Source organism: Athene cunicularia, assembly GCF_003259725.1.
Source record: "Athene cunicularia isolate RWA chromosome 6 unlocalized genomic scaffold, athCun1 chr6_part1, whole genome shotgun sequence".
NCBI lineage: Eukaryota > Metazoa > Chordata > Aves > Strigiformes > Strigidae > Athene > Athene cunicularia.
Window position 1 is genome coordinate 6,343,211 of NW_020799105.1, and position 23,882 is coordinate 6,367,092.

Consider the following 23,882-nt stretch of genomic DNA (forward strand, 5'->3'; position numbering starts at 1 on the left):
GGGTGTGTGTGCTGTGCATGTATACAAAACTAAAGAAAATAGTATTTTGAGTCCAAAAGTCTCATTCAAAACTTTCAAGTGAAAATGAACACAAAATAGAACTACAAATTAAAACAACAGATTGCATTTTGTTTCCAAATACTTTTTTCAAAATGAAACTTTTGATTTTGAAATTCCATGCTTATCATTCTGTGCTAAAAAATTATCAATGAAACTACATTTATAAGCAGGGGGATTTTCCATGTTGGAGGTGAGTCAGGCCCTACAGGCTAGATATGACTTTGTGCTACATTCTTCTCCACATGCTACTGTGCACGTACAGCCTCTCCACCCTTCGTGTATGCACTCCACCTTCCTTTCTGAAAAAGTAAACAGCCCTTGTTGAGGTTCCAGATTTTCCTGACAAAAAAAAAAAAAAAGCGCTTATGTTTACAACAACAGCTTAACAAGACAACTTTGTGCTATCAGCAGTACTGTATTTTGTAAGCTTTCATTTTGGCTATCTAGCACTCCTCATCGCTTTTCTAATCCAAAGAGAATACTGCACTACAAGTCATATGAGTCTGGCCTTGCTCCCACAAAATCAACACAGATGTTGCTTCCCAAACTGCTGCAGCCTGTGCAGGCAAAATCAGGCAAACTACATAGTTAATAAGCTGAGCAGTGATATACAATTATGTTTGCCCAACTTGGCAGTGTCTCTACTCTTGTGCAATAGTGCTTAACGGGTCCAAAACTTCCCAGTCTGTACATACTATGACCAAAATGAAACCAGCTCCACTGCCTTAGAAATGCTGCCATTTCTTGTGAAATCAACCATTGTGCTGTCTGTAACATAGTGTCATGCAGAGATTCCCAAGTTGAGTGAGAATAACGCAGAAAATTAGCAAGTTCTGAAGCTAGTAGACACATACCTGTACCTATTGAAAGACAACACTGGTGTACTGACACACTGATGTGGCTGTGTCCAGAATGCAAATGCATATAAGCGTGTGGTAATATGCTGTCACACACAGAACTTTACTTTCTCAGAGTTCCCTAGAGAATAGATCATGTGAGTACAAATAATAGCAAACTTGCTTTTTATCCATAAAAACCTGATATTAACAGATACGCTACATTTGATGCATGCAAGTATGCAATCCTCCTATGGACATCATGAAGGACTGAATCTCCCCAGAGCCTTCTGCCACTTGAACTAAAGGTGAACCCCAGGCTCTCGGTAAAGAAAAGTTTTTACAACCCCCACCAGAGATAAAAATGTGAGCACACTCTTGAGGCCACACACAGAAAAGGGACAGAACTGTGGACTGCAACTTTTAAGTCCTCAGGCCTTTACTTCTTTAGCTAACACCAGTAACAACCCTTAAGGCTTCTTTAAACCTCTGTTTTAAATGGTGGCACAGTTCCACCCACATTAGACCAGATCCAACGTGCCTCTGGAGTCAGCAAAGAGCTCAGACATCACCACAAGAGGAACAATATGGATGAAACAGATGAATCAATCATATTGTAAATTATCCTGCTCCTCCCAAGCACTGAATCAAAATTTCCATGATTGCCACAGACTTGGAGGTTTTTGTCAGCCCCTTCCCTTGCCTGGAAATAAGAGGAACATCATAAGAAGGTTCTGGAAAAGTATTCATAGCATTATTTCCCCCATTTTGGGATAATATTATAGCTTGCCGTTTTGTAGTGCCTCTCCTTTAAGAAATACAAAGACCACTGCACTGATCAACATCTCATCCACCAAAACTTTGTGAAGCAGAACATGTAGTTCATAGGAAACTGAAAACACAAAAGAAGGGAGCGATATCATACAACAGCAAGGCCGGGAAAGGAACCCGGTCTCCTACCTTGCATCTCTTGCTGATTATGCTACAGAACAGCTTTGTTCAGAAGAAAAAAAACACCAGGCTACAAGACTGCATTCAAAAAAGCTCCTACTTTAAGCAGGAGCCTGTGATACTAATGCCCAATTCATGGCTTCAGGAAAATTATGGGGAAGGTTCCCAGGAACTTCATTGATTTAAATCAGGACTGAAGAGTGATGAGAAGAAAGCTGCACTACATTGAGTCTTGGGAACGACCTTCACAGACTAGAAGGATCACTGACCTCTCCCTCATCTTTTGAGAGTAGCTGTCCACAAGAAAGAAAGTCTTCATATTTGGCAAAGGGGATGACAGGCTCTGGCAGCTCTCGAAGGTAAAGCTTCAGGAGGGACGCCACAGTGTGAACATCCGTGTTGCTGCAATAGAGAAGAGGGAAGGAAATTTAGAAACCCACACTACACCAGGCTTGATGCCTTTCATTGGGGGTGCATCTAAGTCCCTCTCAGGGACAGGGACAAAGTAGGCAATTGGAAGAAAGCTGTTCTGACACGTGTTTGTATTAGGCAGGAGGGTCTACCTGGGAACAAGGGAAATCTCCAATTTTCTCAAAATATAAAAGCATCTTGGGCAGTAGAAGGGATATGTCCATGATACTGCTTAAGAGGTAGGGTGGTGCTGCAGTTCCTCAACCAGTTTGGATCAGGAACGTGAGCAATGAAGTCCAGGCAAGTGCACAGTGATCACATAGATAGATATCACTGACAATAGAGCTCTGCATCCTCATGCAGTCAAAATAACCTCTGATCCACTCACTGATCCCTCCTGCCTGATACTTTTCCCAGCCAGCACCCACCTGTGTCTGATGGGCCAGGCTCCCAAGTGTCCTGGTCAATCATTCGGAAAAAAATGGAGGAAGCTGTATTTCCTCCAGGCCCTCTATTGCCATTTGGCATGGCTTGTGGGTCACATCTCCTCCCCCAGGCTTAGGTATCTGGAATTTCCTAGTCCATCTGTTATGCTGGGATATCATCTTTTCATTTCTTTCCCACTCCAGGAACTTCTCTTTCCTCTTCTCTGTCCTCTGCTTTAAGTTGGGGTTGAGGTGTCAGATTCCATGGTGAAGACGAACCTGTTCTTCCCTTTCCATTTCCCATCCAGCTTCTGATGTATGGCAATACCTCTCCCTCACTCCAAGTCCCTTGTTGTACAACTTTGTTAACCTTTGCAGATGACCTCCTCAATAGCTTTAACTGTTGGAAGTCTAAACAGATTCTGTCACCAGCTCCCCACTACCCACCATTGCCCTGACAGTCTTTGAAAAACTCTGAGGAAAAACATGTCAGTAACCATGGGACAATAAAGCTTCAAATCCTCACCTCTATCTAAAAGCTGAATTTCTTCCACTTAGTACGTTTTTAAGCATTTTTAGAACACACAGCTAAAACAAACAGGAAAAATTACAATAGGAAGCTACCAGCAGCTACCACTCGCTACTAATCCTGATAAAGCTATTCCTATTAAACAGCTCCATAACATTTGAGAATACCAGTTTCACATAATGGTTTTCTTCAGTTGGTTATAAATGCTTTACAAATGAGGTCAGTACCATTATTCTTTTTTTCTTTTTTTTAGTGTGCAGTTCCAGGCATGGATGGTAGATATGACTCTCACTCAGAAGCAGAGCCCAGAATACAGCTTTAGGTCTGCTGGCTGCAGCTATCATTTCATTCTCAAGGCCGTGTGAAATCCAGCCAAACTTTCAGTGGTGTGGAACTGCAATAGGAGCAGACTGCGTAGGTGCTTCCAAAACAGCAACACCTGGCCTTTCATAAGTATATATGCATTTGAAACCCAAGTTTGAAAAGCAAGCCTTTTAAAATATTTTAATTGTCAGTCATCACAGAGATCCAATCCACCATAGGGCAGGAAGGCTCATTTGGAAGATCACTTTGATACAAAAGACATTTAAAAGCACTGACTGTAACTAGGCCGGGGGGGGGTGGGGGGAGGGAAGAAGGGATACTCCTTTCACTGATTTGGAAACAAGCATATGGATTTCACACTTGCAGAAAATCTTTGCTGCTGACTAGGTGTCCTAGGCCATACATGGATGGTTTTAGTTACACATAGAGAAAATTATGCTTGCTAGGAGGAGAAGCATTTCACTTAGGCAGGGTGGAACTGCCTCTCACTTGTTACTATCTGTATCTATACATATGAAAGACCAGAGAGCTGGGCCTTCAAGTTGCAGTGGACATGGTGGAAAGAGCAAAAAGCAATGACTGAGGGGCCCTCAACTGTCACAGTCCTCAGGTACACCTAGACTTGCCTCCTTTAATTCTGTACTAACCCTTAGTTATCACATTTCAAATCAACTACCCAAAAGGCAGGCATTCCTTCATGGAGATCTTTACTGCCACTGTCAAAGGTGAGATTTAGCACTGATCTATTTAGTCAGTGCAGATGCCTATGGAAATAAAGGTGCTTTCTGCTTTAAAAATGCTGGGAGTAGGGCAAGGCTTGGTTTAGCCTCATGACAATAAAGTTAGGATGGGTTAGACTAAGGTAAAACATGAAAATGAAACTTTCATTCCTAATTAATTACTTCCATAGATACTTCTGTTCCAGAATATGATCGTTTTCCAAAATAACTTTGTTCACATGAATTAAGATCATTCTAATTCTGAACTAGAACACCCAGACATTCAGTTAAAAACACAAAGATTTTGTTTAAGAAAAGATGAAGTGAGACAGTTTGATGATTTCAAACTTTATTTTTTCATTAAATATCTCCAAATATTTGACACTTCCATTTAGGGAGCAAGTACTGGCTGTGGTTAAGAATCAAAGAAAAAAGGATGGGTGGTCTGGGAAACTGAGGGGAAGGAAGAATTAGAAGAATGTTCCCAATAAACTCTAAAGATATTCTTCCCAGGATGAGACCAAACACCATTCTGCCCATGCAGGAGAGCGCTAGCTCTTCCTGCAGCAGTAGGCAGTGATGCTATTGGCAAAGTTGAGACTGGCTGCAGGTCCAGGGAAAGTGACCCCCTATGTTAATGTGCTGGCAATATACCAGATGCTGCCTGCATCACCTGGAAAAGTGGTGCTAGTGACTTCCAGCAAGAAATGGAGCCAAGTCTCCAAGTCAAGATCCCAGATCTGATCCCACTTCTGGACCTCTGATCACGATTGAGCCAGATCTACACAATGGCCTTGGATCCAAATATTCCTGGAGTTGAAGGTCTCTGTTAGGTCAAGGCCCATTTCTCAGAGCACTGTTTAGGTTAGCACAATGCTGACCTTCACTCTGGGTAGCATGTACACATGAGAGAGGAAAAGAAATGCTAGTTACAAAGTATGGACAGGATTTGGCTCTAAGGGCCCTGAGAGTATCCACCTTCCTGATGATTTGACTGCCTAGGCTCAGGGCCAACACAGAGATAGTGCAGCTGAGAGCTGCCCTCCTTCCCTTGCTGACCTTGGACTGAGTACTCTGAGCCAGGGTTGACACTCTTCCCGTGGGACCCAACATTAAACTGAGCATCTACTGTTTATTCTGTGTCTACAACCCCCACTGCCTCACAGCCATGTCTGTTCCTGGCTACAGACCCTGTTAATCTGGACCTAGACGCTGACTGACAGGACAGATTACCTAGCCTGATCTTGGACCTGCCTTGTCACTGTGGACTTGCCTGGTGATCACTGGACTGTGTCACTGCCTTATTACCCCACTTGGATCCTGGCTCACCTTGCTTTGCAGACCAGCTGGCCCTTGCTGTTCCCTGACATTGGCACAGTCAGCAGGATAAAAAGGCAGCTAGCACGTCTTTGTACCAGGCAAGGTATTACATCAACATTTTTATACTGGGAAAGAAAAAAAAAATGCAAAATTGCCATTTTATTTCAGAAACATTTGATTCAAGTTTTGTTGAAAATAAAAAAAATTTAGCTGCTGAAATTGTGGACCAAAAAAAAAAAATTTTGGCCAAGAATTCTTCTGGGGTCAGAAAGTGCTTTATTCTGAATGCTGACCAATTCTATACATTGCATGCATGACAGCCATGATGTGTGAGATGGTGGTGACTATTCTGAAACCTGGTCACAAAGGAAGGGGAAGAGGTGAGATACTGCCCCGGACAGATCTGCTGTGGCTTGGGCAAGGGAGAATGCAACATCTGAAAGCAGTCAAACACCCAGTTCACCTCTGTCATACCCATTTCTACAGTGGGATCCCACACTGAGTATGCCACACCCAGATCTAGCAATGCATTTCATTCAACATGTGCTTAAACTGAAACACTGGAGTAGCCCCATCTAGATTAATGGGCTCAATTTCTCCCTCTGATCAAGCACTTAACTGAAGGCAGGCCTCCGTACCCAACACCATGCAGGAGAAAGCCCTCAGCAGCCTTTAAGTGAAAAGAACAATGGTGCAGAAAGAACATGTAAACCAGGATAGTCACTGCAAGGCAGCTCCTGCCAGATTTTACATGCCACAGAGAAATTAGACTGCATTCACCCATGTCAACTTACCTATCAAAAAGGGGCTTCTCTCCACAGTCAAAAGAATCCTGTAGATCCTTGACAAGGTTGGCTTGGCCAGGCATCCGAAAGAGCCCCTCCTCTGTAAGGCCTCGCTCCCGAATAAAATCCACACACTGTTCCACCAGCAGTGGGGCCAAGCGCTGGCCATACTTCCTTTCATACTGTACAGTGTCCTCCAGTCGCTGTCCAAAGATCCCTGCCAACAGAGAGCAAGAGACACATCTGGGTGTCAGCTTAAACTCCTCTTGAGCTATCACTCAGGGCATAAAATGAGGGACACTTTCACATGGAAGGGGTGAACCTGTGTGAAAGTCCAGTTTCTAACAGACTCAGAAGAGGAAAACTATTTTTAAAACCAAGAATTATATGCCAAGAATTTTTTTTTTCCTGCTTAACACTGTTTAAAACTATCTTCTGCCCTAAACCAGTTGGTATCTCATTATACACAAGGAAGGTGGGGTGAAGATTATGTTTATGGTTATCCACAGCTGTCCTGAATCTGGATTAAGTAATTATACTTCCATTGCATCTTCTGTCCCAAGAATGCCAAAACAAAGGTTACACTGACTTTCTGGGACACAATTCCTTTCTGCATGCACCCACCTCTTAGCTGTCACACAGATGCCCTTCAACAGTTTGCAGCTCCCCAGTCCAACAGGCAGCAATGCTGCTAGCAGGTGATTGCTAACATGACAAACTACATTAAAACTGGCTATTGTGAAAATCCCCCACCATCCTGCAAGCTTTGCATTTCTATTTCTTTTCCGTTAATTAAAACTGCTGAATGAAAATTAAAACAGTAAAATGCATGCAAAATAGATTGCCATTTCTACTAAACTGTTTATGCTGTACTTCTTGCACCATGAAAACATTGGAAGCATCAGATACTTTAAAACCAGACTGGCCTAGGCAATTCTTGTCAGATCTACTGTAGACATATGTCACCAAGTATGAAGCCCTGTCTCTCTTTGGGGAAACTAGAGCACCTGATCAACACCAGCTGCTGAATGCCACTATTGGCACCAGATCTTTTCAGCAACACAAAAGCGGCTCAAACTGTAAGACCCAGAGGTCTTACTTCAATCCCTGCTACTAGGAGACTGGTCCATCTAAAAGGACAGCTGCTGGGTTGTGTTCTGAAATCCCAATTCCACCACCCTACAAGGTGTGGTGGGGTCAGGGAAGACAGCATCCAAGTTAACCATGTTTTGGTAATAAGAATTCAGTGACAGAATCCTAGAATCTACTGAATTTGAGATGAGATCAGACCACAGCAGATAGGAAATTCTGTTCAAAGATTTCTCAAAGCAACTGGAAGCTTTCCAACGATATCAAGGAACTTTAGATCATGTATTCAGCACTCAGTTAATCCTGCAGGTCTGAAAAAAAAAAAAAAAAAAAAAAAAAAAGCAACCAACAGCAAGAAGCAGATTTAATGGATGCGTGCATGTGCTTATAGCAGGGGATTTGGTCATTTCTTAAGGCTCTAGTTACCTTCCCACGAGTAACCCCACTTTCCATTTTTATTCTAGTGCTATATTCACGGGAAACTGATAACTCCTGGCAGTAAGCTTCTGAACCACCATTCGCTGTCCTTCATGGGAGACATCATGTCAAACCATACCATCTTTCTATATTCAAACCAACCCTGCTGAATTCTCAGTGAAACAAACCTTTCATTATCAGTTGAATGAAACAAGCAAAAAGGATCCCAAAGTCCTATTTCCTTTCTCTGCCAGTTTGCTATACATCAGAAGACAGAAATCTTCCTTATACCCCAGCCTACACAACTGCATTACAGTATCAGAGCTGGAGGGCCATAAGGAGTCTCAAAGGAAATTCCCTCCTTACCCTGGCAGAAGGGCTTGCCCTGGAGCATGGGAGTGATTCATCTTTATCATTGTAAATACTGGGTTTCTTTCAGAGTAAAGGTTTTACTAGATCTCATTTCTAATCTGTTTGAATTTTCACTGAGATGGGCATCTCTGAATTCACTTTCTAGGACAGGGTATCTCTTCCTGCTTTTGCACAGTTTGCTTTGTAATCTCATCACGTAATCCCTGCTGTCATGATGCAGCACAGCAGAACTACTTGGCACATGGGGCTCAGGGTCTCCAGGGCACTTACAGAGGCTGAACAGCCATGAAAGAACAACCTTTTCAGCCCAGTTTCTCAGGTAACTTCTGAATCCAGATCATAGCTGGAGAAGTGAACATCTCTCAGCCTCTCTGCTGATCTTGCTTACAAAGGAGTAACTCTCAACATTGCATATCATACACCCAGGAATGATCCAAGTAACAAGAGTTGTAAGCTACAGTGCAGGTCCCTCAGCTGAGCAGGAACACGTGTCCTGTCAAACCTCCCTCATGCTATTCTGCTAGTGACCATTTCTTCCTCTTCCTCTGACCTGAATGTTTGATCCTGGGCCATGGGCCAATGCAAACCAAGCATCAGTTACAGCAAGCTTGGGTCAGACCCCAAGCTGTACACCTTAGCGACAAAAAACCCCATATCCTATCATCAATCTCTGAGACAGGCTTCCTCCCACCAAACCCATTTATTTCCTTAAAATGATACATGGTATTCACTCTTCTAGATGCAAGACATACAGGTTTAGGGAGGTCAGGCTGTGGTAGAGGTCAACACAATACAGGATAGCAGCCCTATTTTCTCAAATCTCTACTTGTTGAATCACAACCCTGTTTCCTAAAAGGCCTGTCTAGAGAAGGCTCTGGGAAAGAGTAAATGCTCTGTATTCTCCAGGTATAGGAGCACAAAGATGCCTTCCAGAAGCTCATGTTCTGATGTTGCAGACTTAACTCAGAGCAAGGACAAAGGCAGTGTCAGACACTCACATATGCAAGCACACGCAGAGCAACTGCATGCATAATCTTCACTTGCTATGTGAAGCTTTTTGTCTACTTTTCCCTATGCTTGGCTGCTCTATGGTCAGCAACCTGCTCTAATACATTTCAGACAACATCAGTCTTTGCCTTCCCAATCAACTTGGATCACCACAGCAGTAGCTTTCTGTAGGTACAATCAACTGATCAGTGACTCCTGCGTAACAAGTTGACTGCAGGCAAACAGAGACCACTGACACAGAGATTAAGGAATGTGATGCTAAAATAATGGATAGAGATAGAAGGGTGACCTGTTTTGAGATTCAGAAGGAGCAATAGTGGACCTTTCACAAGCAGTGTATTAACATTACTATGGGTGTCTGCTGCAGAAACAGATGCTGGGGACCTATTTCAAATAGGTAACAAGATAAACCAGCCATGAAACCAAGACTGACACAACTGAGGATGAAGCTGATCTACCTATCATATGATGAGCGAAAGGAGCTGGCACAAGCATGGGTTTCTTCCTGTGTGACAGTGTGTGCAAAAGGGCTGTGCAGGCAAGATCACACACAGCCCTCAGAGTTCATTTTTTGCTGTGCAGAAGAAAGGACCCTGAAGCCACTGCCAGGGTGAAAGACTTCTCCCAGCCCAAGTCTCTTGGCTGCCTCCCACCTTGGTTTGATAGCCCCACTCCAGTCCAATTGCTGATCTTTGTTTTCTCTTTTCCTCACCCCCAAACCCTAATTTTCCAGGGAAGCATTAGAAAAGGTCACCAACCATCGCAGAGACAGAATATTTTGCCCAAGCCAAATCTGTTAATAACTGCAACTTCCCCTTGGCAGGCCCAACTACACTGCAGCTCTAAGCTTTTTCCTTATCTCTCTCCTAGCCCTTATTTTTTTTGCTAGGCTATAGACAAGGACAACCCCCCTGCCACTGCTCAGAAGAAAGACTGCTCCCAGGCTAAGTCTTTTGGCAGTAAGAGCATTAAAGTTGGGGTTTAGAGAAAAAAAGGACAGAACTGCAGTTAGAGTGGGGCTGGAAAGTTGGCCCTGAAGAAACTGTTCATCTGTGCAGTGGCTGCAGAGTTTATCCGTGGCTTAGAAAAGGAAATTAGTGTTAGGGTTCAGAGAAGGAGCAAGCTAAGAGCTATCTTTGGAGTGGAGCAGGAAAGGGACTGTCAAAGGCAAGTTGGAGTTGCTGACAGTTCTGGACTTGCAGAAATCTTTCATCTGGGCACCTGCTTGATGAAGTCTACCCTCAGGAAAATTACCACTAGGGCTCACAGCTACACTGGCAAAAGACATAGCAGATGCACCTACTTCAGTCTCCCAGGGCTAAACAGGGCAGACTGAGAAGGCAGTGTCCTGCTAGCTCTGTAAAGCTCATCCCACTTCAGCTGGTTCTCAGAAGGGCTTGTAAAACTGATGTAGTAAAATGTCCCTAAAACTACCAGTATGTGACAGCATCACCGGGCTGGACAGAAACTGCCCTGTCTTACAAGGAAAAGCGAGTATGGAGCCAGTCACACAGTCTCATCTGCTGTCTCCTCAAGGCACAGGCCTGTTTTTAATCACTGGGGCCTGCAGCTCAGACTGAACTTGGCAGCGCTTCACTCCATTTGATGATCCTGCTGGAAGACATTAAAGTCTTTCTCTTCATTCAGAAGAAAGGGAGCCAGTGCCATCCAGTCATACTCCCAGACAGAGTTAGGCTGGAAATAAAGCCAAAAGCTACTAGCAACCCAAGGGTTAACTTTCCTTGTCATACCCTTATCTATAGCTAGGTCCTTTTGTTTCGTTTCAAAGCAGACAAAAAAATCCAGCATGCCTGGGACCACATCCTTAATCTCAGAAAGATTCAAGAGATACTAAAAAAATGGGCTAGCAGAACTACAGAATTTCTTTACTCCAACAATCTGCCTCTGTTCTTCAAAGATTTAGGTGACTCTTTGTGGAAAAAGCAAGCCAGGAATGATGTACTGACTAAGGCACAGACAGGCTCTCTGTCCTGGCCTGAATAACTCACCCACCAGCTCCAGGCATACAAAGCCTATACATTCAGCTATGCTGTCCAGACATGCAGTGGGCAGGAAAATATATGCTCTCTGCTTCATATTTTTCCTCATCAGAGCTCTGATTTCAACCAAAATAAACTAAAGACAGAGATAATAAAGTCAGTTCTTGAGTAGATTTTCTTTACAGGGAGGAGTGAGGACTCTGTATGTGCTTAAAGTGGGAAAAGTCCAGACATACCAACGCCAGCTGTATGTACAGCTTAGTACACACACGTTAAAAGATGTGCGGGAAGATAGTCAGGCACACACCTGGATGCTGCTATACAGCAGTACACACACCCGCGCATGCATGTGGTGCCTCACAGACAGGCAGTTTATGGATGCAAAGATTGTGTACGTGCTCACCTGCACAGGTAAGCGTCTATTTTTACCTTCCCACATTCATGCTTAGGCTCCCATTTATCTGTCCCTCTCTCACACATGAAAGCATTAAGAAAAAATCATGGGCAGACATTCAGAAACACATATGCTTCAACAGCACAAAACACACACAAACCTATAACTCGTTTCCCCTCCTCTAGCCCACCCAAGCACACACTATGGGAATTACTGCAACAGCAATTGAAAAAGGAGTTCCATGTTAGAAGCTATACGTGCCTAAGAAAAGATAGTCCATCAAAACTAAACAATCCAGCCAGACAAAGCATGCAAGAATGAGGGAAAGGAAAGGAAGCGACAGATAATCAGGACCCAAAAGAAACTGATGAAGTAACTTGCCCAAGGTCACACAAAAAGGTTTGCAGTAGAACTTGGTGTCTTCTGAACCCATTCCCCACAAAGTGCAGCCTCCATAATACTAGGAGCTGATTGCTCTTATCCACATATGTTCATTTAAATATTCTATGTAAAAGCAAACAGAAACATACCTCCCCAAAACTATCTTCAAATGCTAGCCTGGCATCCAGTAGTATTTTTGGCCACATACTGGGTCCTTCCCACTCTCTCCCCCTTTGTAAAGCCATCTCCTTTTTTTAGATTCTTAGCTTCTGTCTGAGGCTAAGCTCAAATATCTGCTTTTCCTCTAGGACAAGAAAACCATAACAAATCTAAACTCTGTAAAATCATCTCATACCTCTCGTTTTTGTGCAGCACTCTGCTACATGACAGGCGCTGAGCTTCAAGCAGAAACCAGGCAGTGTCAGACAGCAGGAGCGGCAGAGAAAGAAAGTCCTGACTTCAGGCATCAGACACATTCTGAGTCCCAGCACTGGCAGCTTTCCATTCACTCAGCGCTACAGAGCAGAGAGCAGCCGATCTGCCCTGGGAGATAATCTCAGCAGCACATCTGGTTTTAGCTCCGCAACTCGGCATTAATTATGACTTGTGCAGAAAGCATTTGAAATATCCAATGAGATGCTGAGCTCCCCAGCTCTCTCCACACGGGGAAGGAGAGAGGAGAAAGACAGACAGGTAGGGTCTTGCCCACCCTCGAAGCTGCAGCCAATGTAAACAGCAGCTAAGTATAGGTCACAAGTTTTAACAAAGGCATCCCCCATCGGCTCTGTAATATATTCATGCTCTAATTGCTTGTCAGATCTATTCTAGATAGCTGGAAAAGCTGAGCAACAGTTGCTGTCTGCATGCCACACTCTGGATCCATTCCTGATACAGGCAATGTTAGTTGTGCTGCAGGCAACCTGGTGCCCTGGTCTAGCCTCTGATCTGCTTGCAAAGCATCAGAAGCAGAAACCTCATTTTGGAGGGAAACATCCCCTCATCTTAGCCTTAGCGTGCTCTGAGAGTATCACCGCAGCTCTGGGACACATTGGAAAGTTTAACTCAGCTTAGGAAAAGCTAGTCTTTGACATGTGCAGCTTTTTCTGTGCTTGCAGCCTCTGCTTTAGCCCTTTACAGAGAAGCTGCCTAAAGATGAATAAAGATTAATAGCTGCTCAGCTGAATAACTGGTAGGGGAAGGAACTACAAGCTCCTTACAATGTGAACCAATCCCCAGGACCTACTTGCAGGAAAACATTCACCCCCTTGGCTCCTTCTCTCAGAGTAAGGAGCCTGTAGTTAGGAAAAATGCTTATCACACAATGTCCCATGCCGTTATACAGATGTCAGCCCTCCATCCCATTTAGAAAATGCACTCATGTGACTGCAGATCTGCAGCAGTTACCACCCAAAACCTTTGCATCAAGCTTTTGGGGAATTTTATCACGTTTGGCTAACTTCATCTCCCTTTGCAGGGGAAAAAAAAAAAAAAAAAAAAAAAAAAAAAAAAAAAAAAAAAAAAAAAAAAGTTATCCCTGTCTGCAGCTACTCATCTGCTTCTGTTATTAAAATATCATGTCTGTGGTCACTGCACAGACCACACTCATCTGAACTTAGTGGCTCATCACTTTCTTAACGACGTTGGGTCTCAGTTTGAACACATGTGTCAAAGAAGATACTGACCCAGTAGTCAAGTTCTGAGATTCCAGTCACCAAGAGTGTTGTCCCACAACTCAAGAAATTTGAGATCAAACTCTGTCTCTACATTCTGTTTTGAACAAAAGCTCCTAAAGAAATTACTCTCACACTACAGGTGAAGGCAGTACCAGGATCAAAAGCTCCAGTTCTCGAATGACAAGGTAATAAGGTATTCCTTAGCTATTCAAGATATACCTTGAGTAGCAAGGTATTGCACAACTAGACACCAGAATCCCAGACAATACACAAGACAGCATTTAAAGCCCACTAAAGAATATTTGGAAGTGATGGAGATTTTTAAACAAAAGGTACTAATGGGATCCTGGGTATTCTTAACCCTTTTAGTATATTCTCTTCCTTTGTAGAGAACACAGCAGGCTGCAGGTTAGGGAGAGCCTGCCTACAGTGCTAACTGGTGAGCAGGACCAATCCTCTTCAGAATGGCTGAAACACCATCAGGATTTTTGGTACTATTCCTTGGAACAATGCCTCAAAATCTGTCACATCTGCTAATAACATTATGGAGCCTGGGACTCAATGTATGGGATGGGAGCCCAGGAGTTAGCAAATGCAGACTTTTATTCTTCCATTCACTTTCTGTTTTCCATATCTCAAAACACAAGAGTAAGGAGTTATGCAATGAAATACAGAGTCACGTTGTTTAACATGGATATTGTCATACCCAAAGTATAATTAAACTGTGAAATTCACAGCCTCTGCAGCCAAGGACACAGCATGACTCAAAGCACAATTAGACTTCAGCAGAGCTCATAATACCATGAGTTGTACGAGACATGACAAAGACAACATAAACTCTTCTCCATCAAAAGAGCAAACGCAGGTCTCTGGTAAGAGAAAAAATCAGGAGCTCATGCTTGCTCACATAAGCATCACAACTAAAGCATAAAATGGCATCTGCTTCAGTGTTGTTCTCTGCACATAGTAACTCTGCAGCTATAGGTGTACTGTGAGAAGAATGCAACATTGTGCTGTGTATCTACACACTCCACAGTTATTACCTATCTCCTTACATGAAACAATTCTCAATCCCTTTCAAAGTGTTGCATTAAAAATCACGACAAACTACAGAATATGATGAGATTGGAATAAAAATCATTATTTTTATATATATATATATAAAAATAATATATATATTATATTATATATATTTCTTTTATTTGTCTTCTGTGTTTTGAATTTCCAGGTCACATTTGGATCTTGCTTTCTCTGTTAACAACATTTCTTTAAAATGAAATCCAAGATTCACACATAATCACTGGATTGCACAGGCTGCAGACTCCAGAAGCGTACTTGATACTGCAAGAATAGCAATAAAATCCAGAGAGCTGGCCACATTGTATATAAAATACCACCAAAAAATTTTCACCTAGAGATCTCCCTGTACACATGTGCCAAGGAGAGAAGGGGTTATGGAGATTGAACTCTCTCTTTCCCCATTGGTGTGATTTTTTTTAGCTGTAGAAAAGTTTACCACTGGGCAGCTCTTATTTACCTAAAGAACTTGGGTTCCTAAAACTGTTTATCGACTAAACCTCACTTGAATTTGCTGCTGGGGAACTGGAGGCATTTTCTTTCCTGGTGTCATCGTATGGGAGAGCACCACCACAGTTATTCTGCTGCAGGTATCACAACAGGGAGAAAGCATCCTGCTTGTACATGTCTCTACAGGCCTTGAGACTGGCTGGGAAGTTCACTACAGCTCACACAACCTCTGAAAATCCAGGCATGTCTCAGGCTTGGCATCTAACTCGGGTCAAATTCAGTCTTGAATCTGGTTGCAACAGACAGGAATAGTGAACCCGCATGAACTCAGAAAATATTCCTCCTCATCTCTGATTATGAGCAAACTTGTTGGCTTGCACAGCTCTAGAAAGTGCCCATAGGGTGTGAGTATTTTTAGATGCTTACACAGAGTATTAGCTAATATACAGGTATACTCAAGCAGACCTGTCTGAGGGAGCTCAGATCTAGGCAATTGCTTCATCTATTTGTACAGAAAGGGCCTAGTATCCAAGTTAGAATCTGAGCTGAAGTTCCCTAATTTTCAAGTAAGCTGAGCCTTGTACACACTCACTTTTTAACCCAGACAAACATGGGCATTTGAACACCTCCTTACATCTGTTGAAAGATGGCAGTAAAACAGCTACAGGTGATCAGTTTCAGGGCTGAATCCAGAAGAAAGGCTTCAACAGTATGTCCCCTGTACAGAAAATTTCCCTTACAGTTTCCTCCCTCCCCAAACACTTTGAGTAGATCCTTCTCTAAACAAAATGATGTCTCCACACCCCTTCCGTGCTCTGGCTTGGGGTCTCAACCTTTCCTAGTAAAACAAAATCTTTTGAGAATAAACAAGCTTCTGTTTACTGACTGATAAATCAGCTCACCCTGGGTTAAAAGGTTAGCAAATAGCTATCCTCATCCTCCTATCATAGTAGATTCTGCCTAACCTGTGTGAGATACCTTCCCATCTCTTTAAAATATGTCAGGAAAGGAACTGACTGAGCAGCACTGTAAATTACCCTGCCATGGACTCTGACCAGTTTATGCTCTAAATTGAGATTGTAACTGTTTGCTCACAGAGAAAAGATGATAAACAGACCTAAACATCACTTAACCACAGCATTCTGAATCCAGAGCCAAACCCCTGCATTTATTGGTCTATTTCTCTCTAAACAAAACAAGAAGCATCTAGAGAATAAAACATCAAGAGCAACAAAAAAATGCCTTTTAGCAAGCAGTGAGCTGGACAAACGTGCCCTGGAAAACTTCTTTCTCCCCACAACATAAGAACATATTTTACAGAACTTTTTATTTCCTGACCCTTGCACATGCCTGTCTACATTTAATAGATAGCTTCCATAGACTTGACCGAAGCTATGTCTGTAGAAAGTATCTAACCAGCAGACTTTCTTTTTTCAAGTGTGTAGCATGTAGATGCCTCCACTGCACAGAAAAATTTTACAAAAATTCTGGATGTTAGTAAGTAAAAAATAGTTATGACGTAATGTAACTGTTGCCACCAGTGTCTCATTTTAGAAAAGGATGAGAATTCCAGCAATGGGTTCAAATGCAAGGATCAGAGAGTCTAAAAACTGTTGCTGATCCTCACCTCTAGTACAGACTGAAACAAGCCACGTGGATTTCTGGCCATCCTGGAACCTGGCAGGGCCCGTGATCTATCTAGCTTTACACCCAAAATGTAGAAGATCAGCCCCTTTTATCCATTCAGAAAACTTAACAAGCGTATGTCCTCAAGCCTTCCCATATCCCAAGCCTGAGAGGCTGATAACCTAAGCACAGCCAGTAACTGAGAAGTAAACAGGATCAACATTGAACACATGGGTGCTTATCCAAATCAAACTTCATAAGTACCTCTGTCACTCTGTAACCTTCAATTGTAAACTCTGTAACTCACAATTGTAAAACTCACATGTAAATTGTGTATGATTTCGCTTTGTTGCTTCCTGAAACTCAATCAGTGATGAAAATCTGCTAGCTAATTCCCACACATTTACCTTTATCCTCCACTATCCAACTAAAATCCTCAGTCAATACAAAGCATAACTTATACCTTCATCACCCAAGCATAAGGTCATGGTCTAAGTTCTAGCAACAGCTGAGCCTGACTGGATGTGCTTGGGGAGGGGATGGCATTTAGCTCCAGTTTGTACAATGAATAAAACACTTCAGTAAATCTGCCAGCCTTTCGGGAACAGTCTAGGAGAGGTCCCCCTTCCCTGATCTGCAATTCAGAAGGTAGGAAGGGGAAAACTGTAAAACCAATTACATGATGATGGAGGAGAAGAAAAAAAGGGAAAACCGTGGGGGGTAGAAAGGGAAATAGAAAGAGATGGTGAATTTCTTTGTTCTCGGCTCCTAAATGGTTAAAATTGTAACTTGCAAGGAGCAGGCTACCATTCCCCTTCAGTAAGCACACATCCACAAAACATTCATCAAAGCACTACTATAGAGAAATTAAAATACTTGCCTGCAAGGAGAGAAACACCACAGGAACATGTTTGACCCATTAATCATACACTGCCAGGATGTGCAGTGAGAGACATCAGTTTTTTAACAACTGTCAGCTTTCAAACATCAAGCATGAATCTAATAACTGCCAGAATGGTCTCGCCCAAGAAACTGCCAGTGTAGGAGGTGGTATTGGTCAGATTATGTGCTACAGGCAGTAGCTACCAACAATGTAACAAATGCACAGCCACTATCAGCTCTATGTGGCACTTACTAGCTGAAGAGGAAAACAATACATTATTGAAGCAAACACAAGCCCCACCATATTTTATCAAGGTGGATTGCTGCTAGCAATGTGAAGCTAATGACTCCCTCCAGTCCTTTTTCTTTGATATTCCAGGTGGACTTACTCTTCTGTGAACTCATTTATTTCTACTTTGAATCTATTTATTAATTTTGTTTCCACATCTTATGACAATGAGTTTCATAATTTAATCATGCACTGCATGAAACACTTTTTTCTTGGTTCAAACCCCACGACTATGCACTGTTCAAGTCCTCCTTACATTTGTAATTTTATCTATCAGACCTTCCTTCAATTTTATCTTCTCCAAGACACTTCTAAAAGTTGTTTTTTTTTTTTGTGGAAAGGGCTTAAATTGGTTAGATTTTACATCTTAATTGCTTACACAACCTTTGAGTACAAGGCCAATTCTGGGCAGAGCTTGTATTAAAAATACTACCCTGAGCTTGAAAAACCTTTCCTAGCACAAGTGTCACCCAAATGGAGACATTCCCATATGACATTTTATTTTATCAAATCAGCATTTCCTGATCAAAAGACATTTCATCAAGCAAATCCTATGAAAAGCTTTACTTTGCTCACCTTCAAACGTGACAGAAATAATTTCTAGTTATAGTTTTTCTCTATCTGCTATCTGGTTAAGCAGAGGCACTGAGAAGGATTCTTGCTTGGCTGCCTGTCATTCCCCAGCACTGGATGCCTGCTTTGTGGTGCCCAGGACTATCCATGCTAATAGACAAGTACTACAAACTCGTTCACCTGATGCCAAACTGCATCATCCTTCAGAAGCTGGAACTAAGCTGGTTAATGACAGCTGGAGATACGGCACTGCAGAACTAGTGCTGCTGCCTGGGATTTCTGTAGTCAGTAGCAGGGGACATGCCCCTCTGGCAAGCCCTACACACTACTCCAAGAATACCCATTTCTGTTTTGCAATGACCAGGCTACTGCATGGTCTCCACTCAGAGCCCAGATAAGCTTGGCACTGAATGTCACTTAAAGCCTTTAGCCAGCAGCTTTAAAGGTGAAATATATGCAAGGAGTGAACTAAAGAGATGTGGAAGTTATGAATGCAAGTAGAGCATCCATCAGACTTCTAAAGGTAGGCTCTTCAAAAGACCTTTTGTCCTTGACATCCTTTAGTTTTGCTTTTAGTTTTACACCCTTCCATCAAGTATTTATACACACTGGTAAGATCCACTGTGAACCTTCACTTCTCCAAGCTAAACAATCCCAGGCTTCTCAGTTTCTCTTAGTATTTCACTTACCACAATCCTTTAATCATCTTTGTGGCCTTTCAATGGACTTACTCCAGTAAGCCCACGTCCTTCTTGTCCTGCAGAAACCAGAACTAGACAAAGCACTCCAAATGTGACCTTACCGGTGCTGAGAGGAAGGATCACCTCTCTCAACCTGCTGGCAATGCTCTTCCTAATGCAGCCCAGGAATCTGTTGGCATGCTTTGCCACAAGGGTGCATTGCTGGCTCATGTTCAACTTGCTGCCCGACAGCATCCCAGGTGCTACTCTGCAAAGCTGGTTTCCAGCTCCCAGTGCATACTGTTGCCTGGGTTTACTCATCCCCAGATGCAGGACATTGCATTACTCCATGTTGAGCTTAACTGGGTTCCTGGCCAGTCATTTCTCCAGCCTGTTGAGGTCCATCTGAATGACAACACAACCATGTGATTCACCAACCAGCAAGCTTGATGAAGGTGTACTCTGTCCCATTATCCAGGTCATTAATGAAGCTGTTAAACAGTTCTGCCCCCAGTATCAGGCTCTAGGGTGTACTATTAATGACTGGCCTTCAGATGGGCTTTGGGTTGCTGATCACAATCCTTTGTGCGCAACAGTTCAGCAAGTTTTCAGTACACCTCATTCTCTATTTATCTAGCCTGTACCTCATGAATTTGTAAATGAGGATATTACAGGAGACAGTGCTGAAAGCCTTGCTAAAGTCAAGACAAACGATCATTACTGCTGTTCCCTCATCCACCATTTCATCATAGAAGGTTGGTCATGCATGACTTTCCCTTCATAAATCCATGCTGACTATTGAGTCACCTTTATGACCTTAAAATGCTTGGAAATTATTTCTGGGTTTGTTTGCTCCATCATCTTTCCAGCAACAGAGGTGAGGCTGACCAACCTATAGTTCCCTAGGTCCTCCTTCTTGCCTTTCTTGAAGATAGAAGTCTTCAAGGACCTTCTCTCCAATCACTATGTCTTTTCAAAGATTATCAAGAGTGGCCTCACACACCGGCCAGCTCCCTCAGCACTTGTGGATGCATCCTATCAGGTCCCAGGTATATCCATTTTCTTTAAATGTTCCCTAACCTGATCATCCTCTACTGAGGACAAGTATTCCTTGTTCATATGCCTGAAGAAGAAATTGTTGCCCTTCACAGCCCCCACTAGATTCAACTCCAGGTGCATTGTAGCTTTTTTAAGTCCATTCCTGCAGTTCAGTTTCTCTATATCCCTCTTAGGTTATCTGTCCCTACTTCCATCACTTCTATGCTTCTTTTTTAGGTATGAGCTTTGTTAGAAGCTCCTTGTTCACCCATGCAGGCCTCCTGCCACCTTTGCTTGGTTTCCTGCACATGGGGGAAGACTGTACTTGAGCTTGAAGGAAGTAATACTTGAAAAATAAATGAGACCCCTGTTGTCTCCAGGATCATATCCCATAGGATTCTTCCAAGCATATCGCTCAGAAGGACGAAGTCTGCTCTCCTGAGGTCCAGGGTTGTGATCTTTCTGTTTGCTGAAAGATGCCTTCAGAACGTCTCTTTTACAGATAGTCATTGTGACCTCAGGCTAGTTACTTGATTGCTCAATACCTTCAGATTCCCCCTTTACAAAAAATGAGGACTATAGTCTTTCCCTACCTCAAGGCTGCATCATGATGGTAAAATACATTGGTCATAAAGCAGTAATAGAAGCCCCAGATCTATCTGACAGAGATAAGTTAGAAAAAATAACGCAGAAAAAGATCTCAGAAACAGATCTTAAAACTTTCTCTATTGTAAGCAGTTTCAGCAGCAAGATCCACTCCCAACTAACTTTAGTTCTACTCTGTGTCTCAGTTTCTATATCCACAAGTGCTTGTGATACCTTTGCCTGGGGTAAGGCTAACCAGCACCTCCTTGCTGATGATTCACATGTCCCCTAGTCCTGGACAGATATCTGAACTCATAACCCCCATCATCTTTCTCTTCCTCTTCCTTTGGGCCCATATCCCAGAGTGGGACAACACTGAAGAGCAAACACTGATAAGCTGCATCAGGCGCCAGCTGTCTCTGTGCAGAGATAATGGCATTTATCAGGCACAACAAACACACAGTGCAGCTCCCCATATACCTGTGGGAGCCTGCACATGGGAAGCCCACCCTGCCACCTAGTGAAGTGGCTCCTCCTGGCCCATCCCGGAATCCTATAGACAGTCACTCTGGAGGAGCCCTCTAAGCAAGACAGGGAGCAGAACCTTTGCTCTGCCTTCACACTGGGATAACAGAAGCTATCTCCCTTTTCTTCGCTACTGTTGTATCTTAGCATCTTAAATTAATTGATGTGATTCTATGCTTATGATGCTCTTAGTGGAAAATCCCCATTTTACAGGTGAAGAAATTAATCCTCAGGCTTCCTAGACTTAACATTATATCCTAGCTCCTAAACATTCTGACATCCTGGGTGACATGCATCTAATACCAGTATCTGACCCTTCAAAACAGTCATGTTTTGCTCTCATGCAGATGTTATATGAAAGACATTTACTCATTCAAACCAGCATTCCTAATTAGGCCTATGTAAGGCTATTCTTCTATTACCTGTAATGACATTGAGCCAGGTATTAAATTACACCTCAGAGATTTCCCCCCTAGTTTGCAGCTCTCCCCTAATACAAGACATGGTCTGTACAGGGCTGTGGTTGCAAGTAAAAATATTCTCTGCACTGTTTTGCTGTCAGAAGAAGAAAGAATCCACACATCATGGTTTATCTATATGGAGAAGAGGACTGGAATTAATGATAGTGGAGTAGCTTTCCTCAGTAGACACATCTTCAGAGCCCACCAGTTAAAAAGCGACTATTCCTCCTGCACAGAGAAACCACTCGTGGAGCTCTTGCAAGTACAATTACTTTGTCACAGGGTAAGGCTGTCCATGTTTGGTTAAGGGAAGCACATCCCTTACAACTGCTTCACCTCCCCTCCATCACAAGAAACTGATGAAAGCTTGGGGTGAGGAGGAGAAATTAGGATAAAGTAATGGAGATAGAAAGGGGCTGACATGCATTTCTGGCAGACAAGCAAGGAACTTCTCATGGCATGAACAAATATGTAAACAAAACAAATACAAACCTAGCACAGAATGAGTCTGTCCCTATGCAGTGCTGGTCATGTGCTGAGCTGTGAGAGTTATGTCAATCAGCTTTCAACTGAGGCACCAAAAAGACTTCAGCTTTTGTACCTCAAGGCCCAAAATTCAGTCCTAAACACATTATGGTTTATGTCTGATGCAAGACAAAAATGGGGAAGGCATGCTAACTGAGAGGCAAGCAGACAGAATGGGATTTCCTTAAAGTAGCTGTATTTCTTCAGACTAGAAGTACAGCCTCTCTATACACATGCGGAGTGAGGAATGATCTCCTCTCCTCCCAACTACACTGAATCCTTTCAATGCATCTGCCTTTGGAGGACACTGGCAGGCTCACTCTCACCCAAGCCTATGGCCACAAACCCTTTGCAATTAGCACTATGGCACTGCTACAAACACTCCGGATTAAAAAGCAGCTGCAGAACAGCATGACTGCAGGGCACAGAGGGACTCTCCAGATAAAGTTTTAGTGGTGCAAATCCAGAGCAAAATTTGTTCAGCATGGAGGTAAGAAGGATCATAGGGAACAGTTTTAATCCCCCTTGGTCAGAATGTGCTCCAAAACTCACTTTTATCAAGCCACTGTGACAAACTCTATTCTTAAAGACATAATCAAAACAAAGAGTACTCTTAAATCTCAGTTTACAACATCTTCTGCTCTGAATGAGATGGACTAGACTCAAGAATTTAGAAGCCTGAAACTCAGGGAAACTTGTTCAAAATTATTTTCCCCATAAACAAGACAGCTCTTCTTCAAAAGACTTAGGAAGTCTAGAGTTTTATTTTAAGGCCGCATTTGAAGTGTATTTCAAAGAACACATTCCATATGGTTTTTAAGCCTGAATGTGTCTCCTATTAATAATTTGGGATCCTCAGCAGCTTAGGGGAGTTTTCTATTTTATTTTAAGAATCCTTTGCTGTTCACCTTTAAACACAGTTCATGTGCCCACATCAACACATAAGATACCCTCAACATTTCTGATTTATGTTTCTTCAATACATCAGCAAAGATTAAAGTGTGGCTAAGCCTCCCCTTTTATCTTGGCATAATTCATTTTTACACCATATCAACCTTCTCCAGGGCTAGATATTTACATATTAATAATGAAGCTTGCTTGTTAATTCCTCACCCCATCCCTTTAGCTTCAAATATTAAAAAGTGTCGATAGATAAGACTTGACTCTCAAATTAGTGGTGGTAGCAAAGCAGAGTTCAAATTATTCAATTAAAACACAGAGACAGGTATGTTTACTGTCCTCCCACATTTGAGCTAAGCTGGGATTTCACTCAGAGAAATTGCCTTGCTCTGATTCTGATGAAGGAGTCGTAGGTTTAAACATTTCCCCAAACTGATTTGGAAATAACAGTTTGAACATCATAACTGTTTCCTAATTATTGACATTCCTATAAATACTTTGTGAAGTGCAAAGAGACTGAGAATGCAACTCCATAGTTTCTTTCAGCTAATTTATGTAAGGGTTGAAATCAGAATGA

At 42.6% G+C, this 23,882-nt stretch overlaps 1 protein-coding gene across 3 annotated transcripts in view; it reads right to left on the reverse strand.

Moving 5' to 3' along the window:
- Positions 1-23,882, reverse strand: part of ARHGAP22 (Rho GTPase activating protein 22) — a 152,648-nt gene that overhangs the window by 17,602 nt on the left and 111,164 nt on the right. For 2 of the 3 annotated variants that reach the window (XM_026850952.1, XM_026850951.1), the window contains exons 5-6: positions 6,370-6,577; positions 2,117-2,249 (exon numbers count right to left, since the gene is read on the reverse strand). In XM_026850952.1, the coding sequence (XP_026706753.1) occupies positions 2,117-2,249; positions 6,370-6,577 (341 nt within the window). Of the gene's footprint in view, positions 1-2,116; positions 2,250-6,369; positions 6,578-12,376; positions 12,577-23,882 lie in introns of those variants that run through there. The other variant, XM_026850953.1, reaches the window with a different exon arrangement.